This window comes from Hyla sarda, chromosome 12 (genome assembly GCF_029499605.1).
Source record: "Hyla sarda isolate aHylSar1 chromosome 12, aHylSar1.hap1, whole genome shotgun sequence".
In the NCBI taxonomy this organism is placed as follows: domain Eukaryota; kingdom Metazoa; phylum Chordata; class Amphibia; order Anura; family Hylidae; genus Hyla; species Hyla sarda.
In genome coordinates, this window is record NC_079200.1 from 22302981 (window position 1) to 22317868 (window position 14888).

At 44.4% G+C, this 14888-nt stretch overlaps 1 protein-coding gene across 4 annotated transcripts in view; it reads left to right on the plus strand.

Moving 5' to 3' along the window:
- Positions 1-14888, plus strand: part of LOC130296598 (keratin, type I cytoskeletal 42-like) — a 61364-nt gene that overhangs the window by 15794 nt on the left and 30682 nt on the right. Inside the window, exons 1-2 of one of the 4 annotated variants that reach the window (XM_056548309.1) lie at positions 10653-10708; positions 14611-14794. The exons of 1 other annotated variant lie outside the window; for it this stretch is intronic. In XM_056548309.1, the coding sequence (XP_056404284.1) occupies positions 14624-14794 (171 nt within the window). In that variant the 5' untranslated portion in view covers positions 10653-10708; positions 14611-14623. Of the gene's footprint in view, positions 1-10567; positions 10709-14041; positions 14795-14888 lie in introns of those variants that run through there. 2 more of the 4 variants (XM_056548310.1, XM_056548308.1) reach the window with 2 other exon arrangements.

The window sequence follows — 14888 nt, forward strand, 5'->3', positions numbered from 1 at the left end:
TTCCAAAGATAGGACAGACACCAGTGGGGGGTAAATGCTCACTTTACGCCTTCTTACGTTCCTCAAGGGGTCTAGTTTCCAAAATGGTATGCCATGTGGGGGTTATTTTGCTGTCCTGGCACCATATGGGCTTCCTAAATGCGACATGCCCCCCAAGCAAAATTTGCTCTCAAAAAGCCAAATATGACTCCTTCTCTTCTGAGCATTGTAGTTCGCCCGTAGTGCACTTCAGGTCAACTTATGGTGTACCTCCATACTCAGAAGAGATGTGGTTAAAAATTTTGGGGGGTATTTTCTGCTATTAACCCTTGCAAAAATGTGAAATTTGGGGGGGAAACACACCTTTTAGTGATTTTTTTTTTTTTTTTACGTATGCAAAAGTCGTGAAACCCCTGTGGGGTATTAAGGCTCACTTTATTTCTTGTTACGTTCCACAAGGGGTCTAGTTTCCAAAATGGTATGCCATGTGTTTTTTTTTGCTGTCCTGGCACCATAGGGGCTTCCTAAATGTGACATGCCCCCGAGCAAAATTTGCTCTCAAAAAGCCAAATATGACTCCTTCTCTTCTGAGCATTGTAGTTCACCCATAGTACACCTCAGGTCAACTTATGGGGTACCTTCATACTCAGAAGAGATGGGGTTACAATGTTTGGTGGGTATTTTCTGCTATTAACCCTTGCAAAAATGTGAAATTTGGGGGAAACACACATTTTAGTGAAATTTTATTTTTATTTTTTTACATATGCAAAAGTCGTGAAACTCCTGTGGGGTATTAAGGCTCACTTTATTCCTTGTTACGTACCTCAAGGGGTCTAGTTTCCAAAATGGTATGCCATGTGGGGGATTTTTGCTGTTCTGCCACCATAGGGGCTTCCTAAATGCAACATGCCCCCCAAAAACCATTTAAAAAAAACGTACTCTCCAAAATCCCCTTGTCGCTCCTTCGCTTCTGAGCCCTCTACTGCGCCCACCGAACACTTTACATAGACATATGAGGTATGTGCTTACTCGAGAGAAATTGGGCTACAAATATTAGTATACATTTTCTCCTTTTTCCCCTTGTAAAAATTCAAAAATTGGGTCTACAAGAACATGCGAGTGTAAAAAATGGAGATTGTGAATTTTCTCCTTCACTTTGCTGCTTTTCCTGTGAAACACCTAAAGGGTTAAAACGCGGACTGAATGTCATTTTGAATACTTTGGGGGGTGCAGTTTTTATAATGGGGTCATTTGTGGGGTATTTCTAATATGAAGACCCTTCAAATCCACTTCAAACCTGAACTGGTCCATGAAAAATTGTGAGTTTGGAAATTTTGTGAAAAATTGGAAAATTGCTGCTGAACTTTGAAGCCCTCTGGTGTCTTCCAAAAGTAAAAACACATAAATTTTATGATGCAAACATAAAATAGACATATTGTATATGTGAATAAAAAAAAATTATTTGGAATATCCATTTTCCTTACAAGCAGAGAGCTTCAAAGTTAGAAAAATGCAAAGTTTTCAAATTTTTCATAAAATTTTGGGATTTTTCACCAAGAAAGGATGCAAGATACCACAAAATTTTACCACTATGTTAAAGTAGAATATGTCACGAAAAAACAATCTCGGAATCAGAATGATAGCTAAAAGCATTCCAGAGTTATTAATGTTTAAAGTGACAGTGGTCAGAATTGCAAAAAATGGCCGGGTCCTGAGGTGTAAAATGGCTGGGTCCTTAAGGGGTTAAAGGGGTTGTTTGGTAAAAAAAAAAAATTATAATAATAATAAAATTAGCCCCTATCCACAGCATAGAGAATAAGTATCTGATCGCAGGGGTATCTTATAACTGGGCCCCTGGTGATCTCCAGAATGGGGCCCCGGCTCTCAGATGGAGTCGGTGCTGCAGACGACACACACTCCATCAGTTTCAATAGAAGCGCAGAAGATACCCAAGTTACAGCACTCGGGCATCACCGGCGCCCCTAAAGAAGTAAAGGAAGGGTGTGCCAACTGTAGCTCTCACTCACACTGTCTGAGAGCCGGGGCCCCATTCTTAAGAGATCACGGGGCCCCTGGCATTCTGTGCCGGGCGTTGCCTCCGAGACAGGGACGCGATGTCACGGCCACATCCCCCAGTGACGTCACACCCCTTCCCATAGACATGAATGGAGGGGCATGGTGTGACGTCACTATGGGGCGTGGCTGGTATACCCCTTTAAATTCTAACTTCCTTTAGGGTAGGGTCACGGATTGTTGCTGCAAGCAGGTCAGGGGCAGGACGTGGTGGGGCAACAGCTGGAGGCACATTATGTGTCGGATCACCGGCAGATCCTTTACGTGTGACCCTTCCCTTTAAAGGATTATTCAGTCAAATTATTTAATTTGGTACTGTCCCCATGTTGCCTACAGAAATAATAAACACTTTAGGTAACATTTTGCTGCTCCCTCATTGCTCCAGGCTCTGGAGGCCCCATCTCCAACCGATCACTGCTGACCATCTGCTTTAATGGCCGGAGCTGTAGACATGACGTCACAGCGCTGCTCCACCAATCACTAGCCACGGCCGTGTCCCACCTCGGCCAGTGGTTGACGGACAGCACTGTCAGTTTCCCTGGCTGTAGAAGCTATGTTCTGCAGCTCGGGGGAAAGTAGAGTCACCGGTCTTGGATAGGGTGCTACTACATCAGAGCTACAAGGGAGCGGCAGAAGGTAAGGTAAAGTGTTTGTTATTTTTCAACAAATTAAATAATTCCACCAGATTACCCCTTTAAGAGGGAATCCATCTATTTGCTGGAATGAAGAGCAGCTACAAACAGAACTTCTCACTCCGGAGGACCTATTATGTCAGGCATTAAATCGAAAGGCTATTGGTTTCCATGACTATTGTGTATACTAAACTGTATCAAAACGTGTGTAAAAATTTCAACCCGTATACGTTTTTAGCTTTTCACTCCATTTTGAATAAAGTTTCACTTGTTTGATTGAAATTCCAAGAAAAAAAAATGTGCAAAGTCAAAAACCGTATGGTGAAAACCGGATGGAACCGTATGCACATACGGTTCTGTACGCTTCCCACTGACTCCCATGTTAAAATAAAAAACATATACGGTTTAATACGGTTTTTCATCCAGACCAAAAACTGTGATAGACTACAATTTTGGGTACGGGAAAAAAATGGACAAAACCATATAAGACGCAAAACGGACTAAACCGGATGATGCGTTTGACGTACGGTTTACAATGTTACGTCAATGCATACGGTTTTCTATATGGTTCCGTACTGTTTTTAACTTGAAACCGTTTACGGGAACTGTATAGCAAAAACGTGGTGTGCATGCACCCTTAGGGTGCGTTCACACGCTCTTTGTTTTTGCGGGTTTTCCGCTGCGTATTTCAAAGGGTGAGGGCTCTTCTCGGCTATCCGCAGCAGATTTTCCATGGAGGAATTTACGCTGCGGAAAATACGCCGCAAACCCCATTGAAGTCAGTAGGGACTGCGGCGGATTTTCCGCATAGTAAATTCCGCCGCGGACAATCTGCTATGGACAGCCGAAAAGAGCCTGCCCCTTTCAAATACACAGCGGAAAACCCGCAAAAACAAAGAGCGTGTGAACGCACCCTTATACTTCATTTCACCTTTGGTAGCACAGAAATGTGGTGGTGGATGAGAGGATAAAGTCTTGTGGGAGCATTCCGCTCAGTCCTGCTGGACCACGACCTCAAACACCTCCATGACATTTTAGGATCCTCCCCGCACTCCATCATGCACAACTTTCAATATAATCAGCTCCGTCATTTTTATGCCTCTCACAAACACTCCCTCAGACTGCATCGCCCACTCACTCAATTTGAGAGCCTATGCACTCAGTCCTCAGCCATCCCACATGCCATAAGTGTTCTCTATCCCCTGCTCCTAGAGGCAGGCCCTATGTCTTCTCTACCTTTTTGTGCTGCGTGGGAGAAAGAGATGGGACAACCGCTGTCGGAGGGCGACTGGAAACGTGTCTTCACCCATTGCCACAAGTCCTCAATTTCATGTAGGACGCACAAAACCAATTATAAAATCATATCCTGGGGTATAGGACCCCAGCTCTCCTCTCACGCATGTACCCGTCTGTACCAAATCTCTGTTGGAGATGTGGACAACCGGGAGAGACGATGACACATATCTGGTTATCCTGCCCAAGGTTACGTAGTTATTGGTCCTCCATCCTCCACACGATACACTCCATCACTTCCCTATCCCTCCCGAAACATCCGTTGTGCTGCTCTCTATCTTCCCACAGTCCTCTCTCCCGTCAGCCTCTAAGCTAGCCCATTTCTTACTGATGTTAGCCAGGACAGTTATACCAAGACTTTGTAAGTCTACGGATCCCCCTACATACTCCTCCTGGCCGACTCCAGGAATCAAATCCTCAAATTTCAAACAATCTGGTCCCCATGGCTTTCCTATATGAACTCCCCTGAGTTTCGGGACCTTAATTGTGAGCAGTGATGCAAACCGCGGTATACCCTAATGGAACAGGTATCGGCATTCCGGTCCACCGGGTATGTGCACCCACTGACCCCCCCTTTTGCGTCTGTGGCCTTTTTTTCTCTACCATTCTCTTCTCTACTTCTCTCGTCCTGACCCACCACCCATCCTTGGCCCCCTCCTATTGTGCCATCTCCATCTTCTTTGCTCCCCCTCTGTTGATGGTGCATACTAAACTACCCTCCTTCTTTCTCTCTCTCATCTCCCCTTTTCTCCTCTTCCTCCTTACCTTAACCTGAGTTATCTGGTCAAGCCGAGTGGTCCATGACTGCCATATATTGCTTCATATCGCTCACTCCATGTGTCTTAGACATACTGTTCGATGATTGAGCTACTAGGTGTTGAACTGTGACCTCGGCGGCGACACTATGACGTAATTTTCCCTCCTTATTGTATGCATTTTTCATGGACTCTCTATTGCTCCTCGCCCTGGGAGATTTACTGTTCTTATGCTCATACCCATAACGTGTTACGTTTACCAACTGTTATGCTGACCACATATTTGTTACTTTGTTTCTTTTTTAGGTGATGCAGACATAAAAGATTGTCCACAACCACTGTTAACTGAAAACTTGCTGAAACTTTTACTGAAGAATTTCTGTACATGTAGTAATAGTAACAGTCCAGATAACAGAGTCTCTTTTCATATAGCTAGAGCAGCGATTGACAGTCGGTTGGGATCAGATAAGCCCAATTTAGCTTCTTAAGGATTGTATAGCAGAGATCCGCTGGATTTAGGGGAGGATTTAGGTCCAGTGATCTTGCGATGAGTAGCGGGGAATTGCTTAGTTTATCCGCTATGTTAAAGGCCTAGGCTGCAAGGCTTTGGCCTAGTAAATCGTCTTGTAAGCTGCGGAGGTCCTACCTATTCCAGAGTCAGCAACCCAAGAGAGAAGAGGACGATCAATATGGTGCAGATCCCTTATTTGGGCAGGGGCCGGCCGTTTTGGATTGGTCTGTAACGACTGTCACTTACCGTTAGAGTGCATTGTGGGTGAACACGTCACGGGAACTTCCAAAGGTCCTGTAGCAAAACCATAGAGTTCTAACCTAATCACGTGACCCGCAGGTCCTGCTACGCTCCGAACAGGTAGATAACTAAATATATACATATCTATACTTATACTTATATTTATATTGATAAGAACTGCTATATAGTCATTGACTAACTGAGGGGTGACAAGGGGAAAACTACAAAAGAGGGACCCCAACATCCTAGGGACTCTGACTATGGGGACCTCTATACAGGTAACGTATGAAATACGGTACTGGGACACCACAGAAACATCACCGCTCAACTCCCTCTGCGCACTGAAATCTTGCGCAGACTCAGATGCTGCACTGTCTGGGTCTAAAGTTGCTTCTGGGCCTGCTCGAGGGAGCAGAGGGGTGTCGTTGGTGGTGCCCGCGATGCCAGTCATGTCTGAGTGGGAGTGATTACAACCCGAAGCTCCGTGACTACATGAAGATGCCGCTTGCCCCAATGACTGCTCCTGATTATCATACAGTGTGGGACATTTTTAAAACTTCCTTTTGGCCGCTTTAGAGGATCCCAAGAAAGACATGGAAATAAATCTTGTTTTACCCTAAAGAACAATGTTGTTTAGAGATATAATGGGTAGAATATGGTGATATGTTCCCTTTAAAGAGGTACTTCGCTACTAGACATCTTATCCTCTATCCAAAGGAAAGGGGATAAGATGTCTGATCGGGGGGTTCAGTGGCGTTGCGACCCGGGTGCGGGGGGTGCGGCCCGCACCGGGTGACACCAACCTAATGGGGTGACACCAAGACGCTCCGCAGCACCCCCCCTCCCCAGCTACACAGACACCCCCCCCCCATCTGTGCCCGACCGGCCTCCCATCCGTCAGCACCCCCCCGCCCTGTGCTGTGTGTGCGGTGCGCCCGTCCGTCATCACCCCCCCCCCCTCTTTCACCTTCACTGTGCGCCCATCCGTCATCACCCCCCCCCTCACCTTCACCAGCACTGTGCCCGTCCTCTGCTCCCACGTCTGCGCCGGCCTGACATCACACCGCATGGCCGCGCAGGAGGACGTGAGTTACGTCACTCGTACGGCGCCCGGTGAGAAGGAGTGCTGCGCTGGATGGGTGAGTGTGTATGTCTGTCTCTCTGTCTCTATCTCTGCTTGTGTGTGTGAGATTGTGTGTGTGACTGTGTGTATGTGAGACTGAGACTGTGTGTGTGACTGTGTGTGTGTGAGACTGTGTGTGTGACTGTGTGTATATGTGACTCTGTGTGTGTGTGTGTCTGTCTCTCTGACTGTGTGTGTGTGTGTGTGTGTGTGTTTGTGTTTGTCTCTGTGTTGTATGTGTTTTTTTTTGTGTGTGTGTGTGTGTGTGTGTGTGTGTGTGGGGGGGGGGGTATAACCAGCGATCTATTGTGGGGAGACTTTGACCCATTGTGGGGAACCTGCAAGGGAACCTGCGGCCTAATGTGGGGAAACTACTACCAGATGTGCGGAGTCTATGCTACCTAATGTGGGGAGTCTGTGCTACCTAATATGGGGAATCTGTGCTACCTTATGTGGGGAGTCTATGCTACCTTATGTGGGGAGTCTATGCTACCTTATGTGGGGAGTCTATGCTACCTAATGTGGTGAAATTGCTACCTAATGTGAGGAATCTGTGCTACCTAATGTGGGGAATCTGTGCTACCTAATGTGGGGAAATTGCTACCTAATGTGGGGTAACTGGTACATACCTAATGTGGGGGAACTGGTACCAAATGTGGGGAATCTATGCTCCCCCCCTGGCAGTAGCACCCTCATCATCCACCAGCAACACCCCCCCCCCCAGCAGCACCTCCATCAGCAGATCCTAATGGTGGATGATGGAGGTGCTCCTGCCAGGAGGATGATCCTGCGGATGGATGATGGGGGTGATACTGCCAGGGGGGATGGCCAGTAGCACCCTCATCATCCTCCAGCAACACCCCACCCAGTAGTAGCACCCCCATCATCCACTAGCAACACCACCAATACCCCCCTCCCGTGGTAATAGCATCAGCTAACGGATGTTGAGGGGTGTTACTGCGGTTGTGGTATTATATTCAGAGGGTGCACTGTATGGCAACGTTATATTCAGAGGGCGCAGTTTGTGGTAGTATTATATTCAGAGGGCGCAGTTTGTGGTAGTATTATTAGAGATGAGTGAACTTACAGTAAATTCGATTAGTCACGAACTTCTCGGCTTGGCAGTTGATAACTTTTCCTGCGTAAATTAGTTCAGCTTTCAGGTGCTCCAGTGGGCTGAAAAAGGTGGATACAGTCCTAGGAAAGAGTCTTCTAGGAATGTATCCACCTTTTCCAGCCCACGGGAGCACCTGAAAGCTGAACTAATTTATGCAGGAAAAGTCATCAACTGCTGAGCAGAGAAGTTTGTGATGAGTTGAATTTACTGTAAGTTCGCTCATCTCTAAGTATTATATTCAGAGGGTACAGTATGTGGCGGTATTATATTCAGGGGTACAGTATGTGGCAGATTTATATTCAGAGGGTACAGTATGTGGCAGATTTATATTCAGAGGGTACAGTATGTGGCAGATTTATATTCAGAGGGTACAGTATGTGGCGGTATTATATTCAGGGGTACAGTATGTGGCAGATTTATATTCAGAGGGTACAGTATGTGGCAGATTTATATTCAGAGGGTACAGTATGTGGCAGATTTATATTCAAAGGGCGCAGTTTGTGGTAGTATTATATTCAGAGGGCGCAGTTTGTGGTAGTATTATATTCAGAGGGCGCAGTTTGTGGTAGTATTATATTCAGAGGGTACAGTATGTGTTAGTATTATATTCAGTAGGTACAGTATGTGGCAGATTTATATTCAGAGGGTACAGTATGTGTTGGTATTATATTCAGAATGTACAGTGTGTGGTATTATTATATTCAGTGGGTATGGTGTATGGAAGGTTTATAATCAAAGAGTGTAGTGTATAGTAGTATTATATTTAGAGGATACAGTGTCTGTCAGGTTTATAATAATAATTGTTTTCATATAGAGGATGAGAATCCGCTGACATAGTGAGGAGACGTCTGGGCGTCACATTCTGCAGAGAGAAGTTTTAGCTGGAACAAGTCCTGGCGGTATGTACCATCTGAATTAGATAAGGGAAGACTATAGAGAAGACGTCACCTGTAATCACTGATATCATTGTGTATTCTCCTCACTATAGAGAAGACGTCACCTGTAATCACTGATATCATTGTACATTCTCCTCACTATAGAGAAGACATCACCTGTAATCACTGATATCATTGTGTATTCTCCTCACTATAGAGAAGACGTCACCTGTAGTCACTGATATCATTGTGTATTCTCCTCACAATAGAGAAGACGTCACCTGTAGTCACTGATATCATTGTGTATTCTCCTCACTATAGAGAAGACGTCACCTGTAGTCACTGATATCATTGTGTATTCTCCTCACTATAGAGAAGACGTCACCTATAGTCACTGATATCATTGTGTATTCTCCTCACTATAGAGAAGACGTCACCTGTAGTCACTGATATCATTGTATATTCTCCTCACAATAGAGAAGACGTCACCTGTAGTCACTGATATCATTGTGTATTCTCCTCACTATAGAGAACACGTCACCTGTAGTCACTGATATCATTGTACATTCTCCTCTCTATGTCCTATCAGAGCTGTAGTCACTTGTCAGTTCTACAGTTAGGTCAGTGAAACTACAACTCCCAGCATAACCTCACCACTGCTCAAAGGGGTACTCTACTGGAAAACATTTTTTTAATCAGCTGGTGCTACAAAGTTAAACAGATTTGTAAATTACTTCTATTTAAAAATCTTAATCCTTCCAGTACTTATTAGCTGCTGTATAAGCGATTCACAGGAAGTTATTTTCTTTTTTAATTTATTTTCTGTCTGACCACAGTGCTCTGTGCTGACACCTCTGGACAGTTCCTGACATGGACAGTTCCTGACATGGACAGAGGTGTCAGCAAATAGCACTGTGGTCAGACTGGAAAGAACTACACAACTTCCTGTGGAGCATACATCAGCTTATAAGTACTGTAAGTATTAAGATTTTAAATAGAAGTAATTTAAAAATCTGTTTAACTTTCTGGCACCAGTTGATATAGAAGTAAATGTTTTCCAGTGGAGTACCCCTTTAAGTAATTCTGTGAGCTGTATATTTCAATGGTGAAAACTTCTTTAACACTTTCCCATTCTGTGGCAACTGGTATATCTGATTATTATACTGGAATTTCTCACAATGCGCTACAACAATGGTGTCTGTCACAACAGGCTAAAAACTTACTGGGGTGAGGGGGTACGTATGGGGGTGACACCATTTTCTACCGCACCGGGTGACACCAACTCTAGCAACGCCACTGGTTCCCGCTTCTGGGGCCCCCTCGATCTCCCGCAGCACCCAACGTTCTAAACAAACACCAGCTTCCTGTGACATTGGTTATGGCGTCATGGGCACGCCCCCTTGTGATGTCACGCCACGCCCCCTCCATTCATGTCTATGGGAGGGGGCCTGTTGGATGACACGCCCCCTCCCATAGACATGAATGGAGGGGGGCATGGCATGACATCACAAGGGGGCGTGGCCTTGATATCACAATCACGGCCTTCGGCTCCTAGCGTTCGGAACAAAATGTCAATAGGAAATCGTTTCTCATGAGAAAAAAAAACGGTGGATTTCAGCAAAGATGGATTCAGGATCAATGTATTTCAGAATTTATACTCTATTTTATTAGCTTTTTGCCTTTTGCAATAAATCTAAGCAACAAATAATAACGTTATACGCAATAAATAGTCATGTATAAGTGGTAATGTAATAATGTAATTAAAGTAACGTAATAAGCAATAAATAATCATAAACAATAATGTGCATTTCTGGAGAGTGATAACACCACGGGCTATCACCTGTCCAGAGGGAAAGTTACTGAGTTGCCCATAGCAACCAATCAGATCGTGTCTTTAATTTTTGAAAAGGCCTCTGAAAAATGAAAGAAGCGATCTGATTGGTTGCTATGGGCAACTCAGTAACTTTTCCTCTGGACAGGTTTTGATAAATCTCCCCCATGTCTTTTTTTTTTTTTTCCTTCTTCTGGATCAACACTACAGGGTACTAGGCTGAACTGGATGGGAATTACTATGTGACTATGTAAAGTGTCGAATATGACAACAGAATGGGTGAGACTAATATCCATAAACATGTAAAGAGTCTAAATGGTGGCCTCTCATTATGAGATCACCTTCCATAAATTAAGGTTCAGAGGACTGAATTTGTGCCTTGCAGTAAAGTAAGTGAGTAGTCACAAGTCATCAATCTCATCCTCGTATTCACTGTCAGCAAAGCGATGGAAATATAGTGACATAATTATATACTGTACAGAAGGTATGCTTCCATAGTTGACAGGTTATTTGAATTTACTAAAATATGCTGAGTTTCTGTTCTTACTTCAGTTAAATGCTGCAGGGGATGTTTGAGATGATATGAATCTAAACACATGACTTTTGTACCTTACATATAGAATTACTTGTCTTCATTATAAAGGTCTGGCAATTGTAAGAGCATTCCTAGTCTTAGTAGGGAATTCTGAGTTAAAGGGGTACTCCACTGGAAAAAAAAAAATTCTAAATCAACTGGTGCCAGAAAGTGAAACAGATTTGTAAATTACTTCTATTTAAAAATCTTAATCCTTCCAGTACTTATCAGCTGTTATATGCTCCACAGGAAGTTGTGTAGTTCTTTCCAGTCTGGCCACAGTGCTCTCTGCTGACACCTCTGTCCATGTCAGGAACTGTCCAGAGCAGGATTGGTTTCCTTTCTGTCTGACCACTGTGCTCTCTGCTGACACCTAAACCTGTGTAGAGAAAGAGTGGTGCAGTTGCCCATAGCAACCAATCAGTTTGCTTCTTTCCTTTTTTTAAATGATCTCTGAAAAATGAAAGAAGCGATCTGATTGTTTGCTATGGGCAACTGGTTAACTTTTCATGTACACAAGTCTGATAAATCTTCCCCATAGTCCACTGAGGTTGTCTGTATAGAGACCGGCTGCAGCTCCAGGAGAAGTCTTCTCTGATCTCCCCTTACACAGTCAACGTTTTCAGTAAGTTTTGGAGCCCTCAGCAGCCTGACAGACACCCTGATAATAATCCCTCACTGCCTGTCAGAGCTCCTGTTGCTTCTGACTTTTCAAGGTCCTTCAAGGTACCCTCTGAATATAATACTGCCACACATTGCACCCTATTAATACAACCCTGCCACACACTGGACGCTCTGGATACAAGCTGCCAACACATTGTATCCAATAAATATAACTGTCAGGATCCGGACTGGTATGCCGGGAGGACACGGGTGGTGGATCCTCTGTGTCAGTGAGGTGAGGACGTGGGCCGTACCAGGGGAACAGAATCTAAGAGGTTACTGGTTTTCACCAGAGCCTGCCGCAAAGCGGGATGGACTTGCTGCGGCAGGTAACCCCCAGGTCGTTCCACCCGATAGCGACTCAACCTCACTGACTGCTGAGTCAGGAGCGGTACAGAAGGACTAGGCAAAAGGCAAGGTCAGACGTAGCAGAAGGTCAGGGCAGGCAGCAACGGTTCGTAGTCAGGGGCAATGGCAAGGGTCTGGAAACACAGGCAACAAGATACGGCAAGGACAGGAAGGGGAAGTGGGTTATATAGTGTAGGGAGAGCTTGGAACTAATTGGGCCAGGCACCAATTATTGGTGCACTGGCCCTTTAAATCTGAGAGACCCGGCGCGCACGCCCTAGAGAGCGGGGCCACGCGCGCCGGGACTGAGCAGGAGGACAGGGCAGATGAGAGACACGGGGCGCGATCCAAGAGCGGGCACGTCCCGTACCTCGGATCGCGTCCCCTCCGGTGACATGGAAGCAGCTCTCGCGGTCAGCGGTGCCGACCGGAGCGCTGCATACAGAGGCACGCCGCGAATGCTCCGGGGAAGCAGTGGGACCCAGAGTGCTCGGCATGACAATAACACTGCCACACTGTACCCTCTGGATGCAACCTGCGCACATGTTGTACCCAATAAATATAACACTGCCACACACTGTACCCTCTGGATACAACCTGTGCACACATTGTGCCCTATAAATATAATACTGCCACACACTGTACTCTCTGAATAATGTACTCTCTGAGTATAATACTGCCACACACTGTACCCTCTGAATACTGTACCCTCTGAATATAATAATACCACACACTGTATCCTCTGAATACTGTACACTCTTAATATAGTAATGCCACACACTGTACGCTCTGAATACTATGCACTCTGAATATAATACTGCCACACACTGTATCCTCTGAATACTGTACTCTCTGAGTATAATACTGCCACACACTGTACCCTCTGAATACTGTACTCTCCGAATATAATACTGCCACACACTGTACCCTCTGAATACTGTACTCTCTGAGTATAATACTGCCACATACTGTACCCTCTGAATATAATACTGCCACACACTGTACCCTCTGAATACTGTACCCTCTGAATATAATACTGCCACACACTGTATCCTCTGAATACTGTACACTCTTAATATAATAATGCCACACGCTGTATGCTCTGAATATAGCCCTGCCAGACACTGTACTCTCTGAATTTAATACTGAGACACACTGTACTCTGAACAGCAACAAAGTATGGTTACCACTAACAATACTTTCGGGTATACATTCGGGTGCAACTACCTGGCAGATACTGTATAATAATCACAAAAGAGAAATACAATGAGGAAAAAAGTGCATAACCGCCAATATCAGTAAAATATGTAGACAACTTTTATTGTACCCTCTGAGCATTTTTTTTATATTATACTGCCACATAGTGTACCCTATAAAAATAATACTGCACATAGACATAATACTGCCACACTCTGTGCCTTCTGAATATAACCCTGCCAGACACTGTGCCCCCTGAATATAACCCTGCCACACAGCATACTACATTTGAATGTATTCCATATTCTTTGCCCCAAATATGAATTGATTCCATTTCCTGTGACCCAGGAGACCTTTCCAGTCAATGTAGGGTCCACAGTACCCCACACTCTGGATACAACCTGCCAACACATTGTACCCAATAAATATAACACTGCCACACACTGTACCCTCTGGATACAACCTGTGCACATGTTGCACCCAATAAATATAACACTGCCACACACTGTACCCTCTGGATACAACCTTGCAGATACTGTATAATAATCACAAAAGAGAAATACAACGAGGAAAAAAGTGCATAACCGCCAATATCAGTAAAATATGTAGACAACTTTTATTGTACCCTCTGAGACTTTTTTTTATATTATACTGCCACACACTGTACCCTATAAAAATAATACTACCACACATTACTATTTTATATGTGCTTAGTTATTGCAATATATTTTTCACATTTACTAATAGGTTTGAAATGTAGGTGTTTTTCATCCCAGTGGTGTGCAAACAAAAATTTCGTCAAAATTGTCAATTATATTACATTGATTACATTGCGAATGGTGACCAGAGGCCCCATGGTTTGGCAGTCAGTCATATATTTGAGGTGTGTCAAAGAGCTCCATAACAGTGAATAACTACCCATTCATCAATGACTCTTCTATATTCCACCCTGATGGAAGCCTTTTACAACTTCATAACCATAACATGCATTTTACAACGTCTTTGATGCTTTATAAAAGCTCATCCTCCAGAAAAGATCAATAGGAGTTTTCTTAGGCTGTTGTATTCCTTGCGGCTTCATCAAGAGAATATTTCATTCTACCTCTACCATGGCCCAAAGCACCAAGCAGATTAAAACTGGATCCATCCAAGGAAGTTGCCAAACTCAAAGTCCAGCAACCAATAGCTCCCACCATGGAACAAGCCATCAGGTCCGCCGCGGAGGTCATGTTAGAACTCCCAGTGTCCATGGAGGTTCAGGTGGAAAAGGCATTAGCATCTCCAGATATTTCACTTATGGCTGCAACTCTGGAATAGCACATCCCTTTACCTACGGAAACCACTTAGTCAACCATGAGGCTCACAACATATTAAGGTATGATGGTCTTTTTTGCTTCAGTGAGAAGGAAACCATGCAGCTACTGAACAACCGGTTGGCTTCATATATGGAAAAAGTATGTTCCTTGGAACAAAATAATAGTCAACTGGAGAAGAACATTCGACAATGGTATGAAAATAACCAGCCCAATGGTCTGCCAGACTGCAGCAATTACTTCAGGAAGATTGAAGAGCTTCAGAAACAGGTAATTTTAGAAATTGCACCTTAATGGTCCTTAGTTCTCATCTCTTGCTTATATAGCACCGATATCTTTCATAGCTCTGTGCAAAGATGACTAT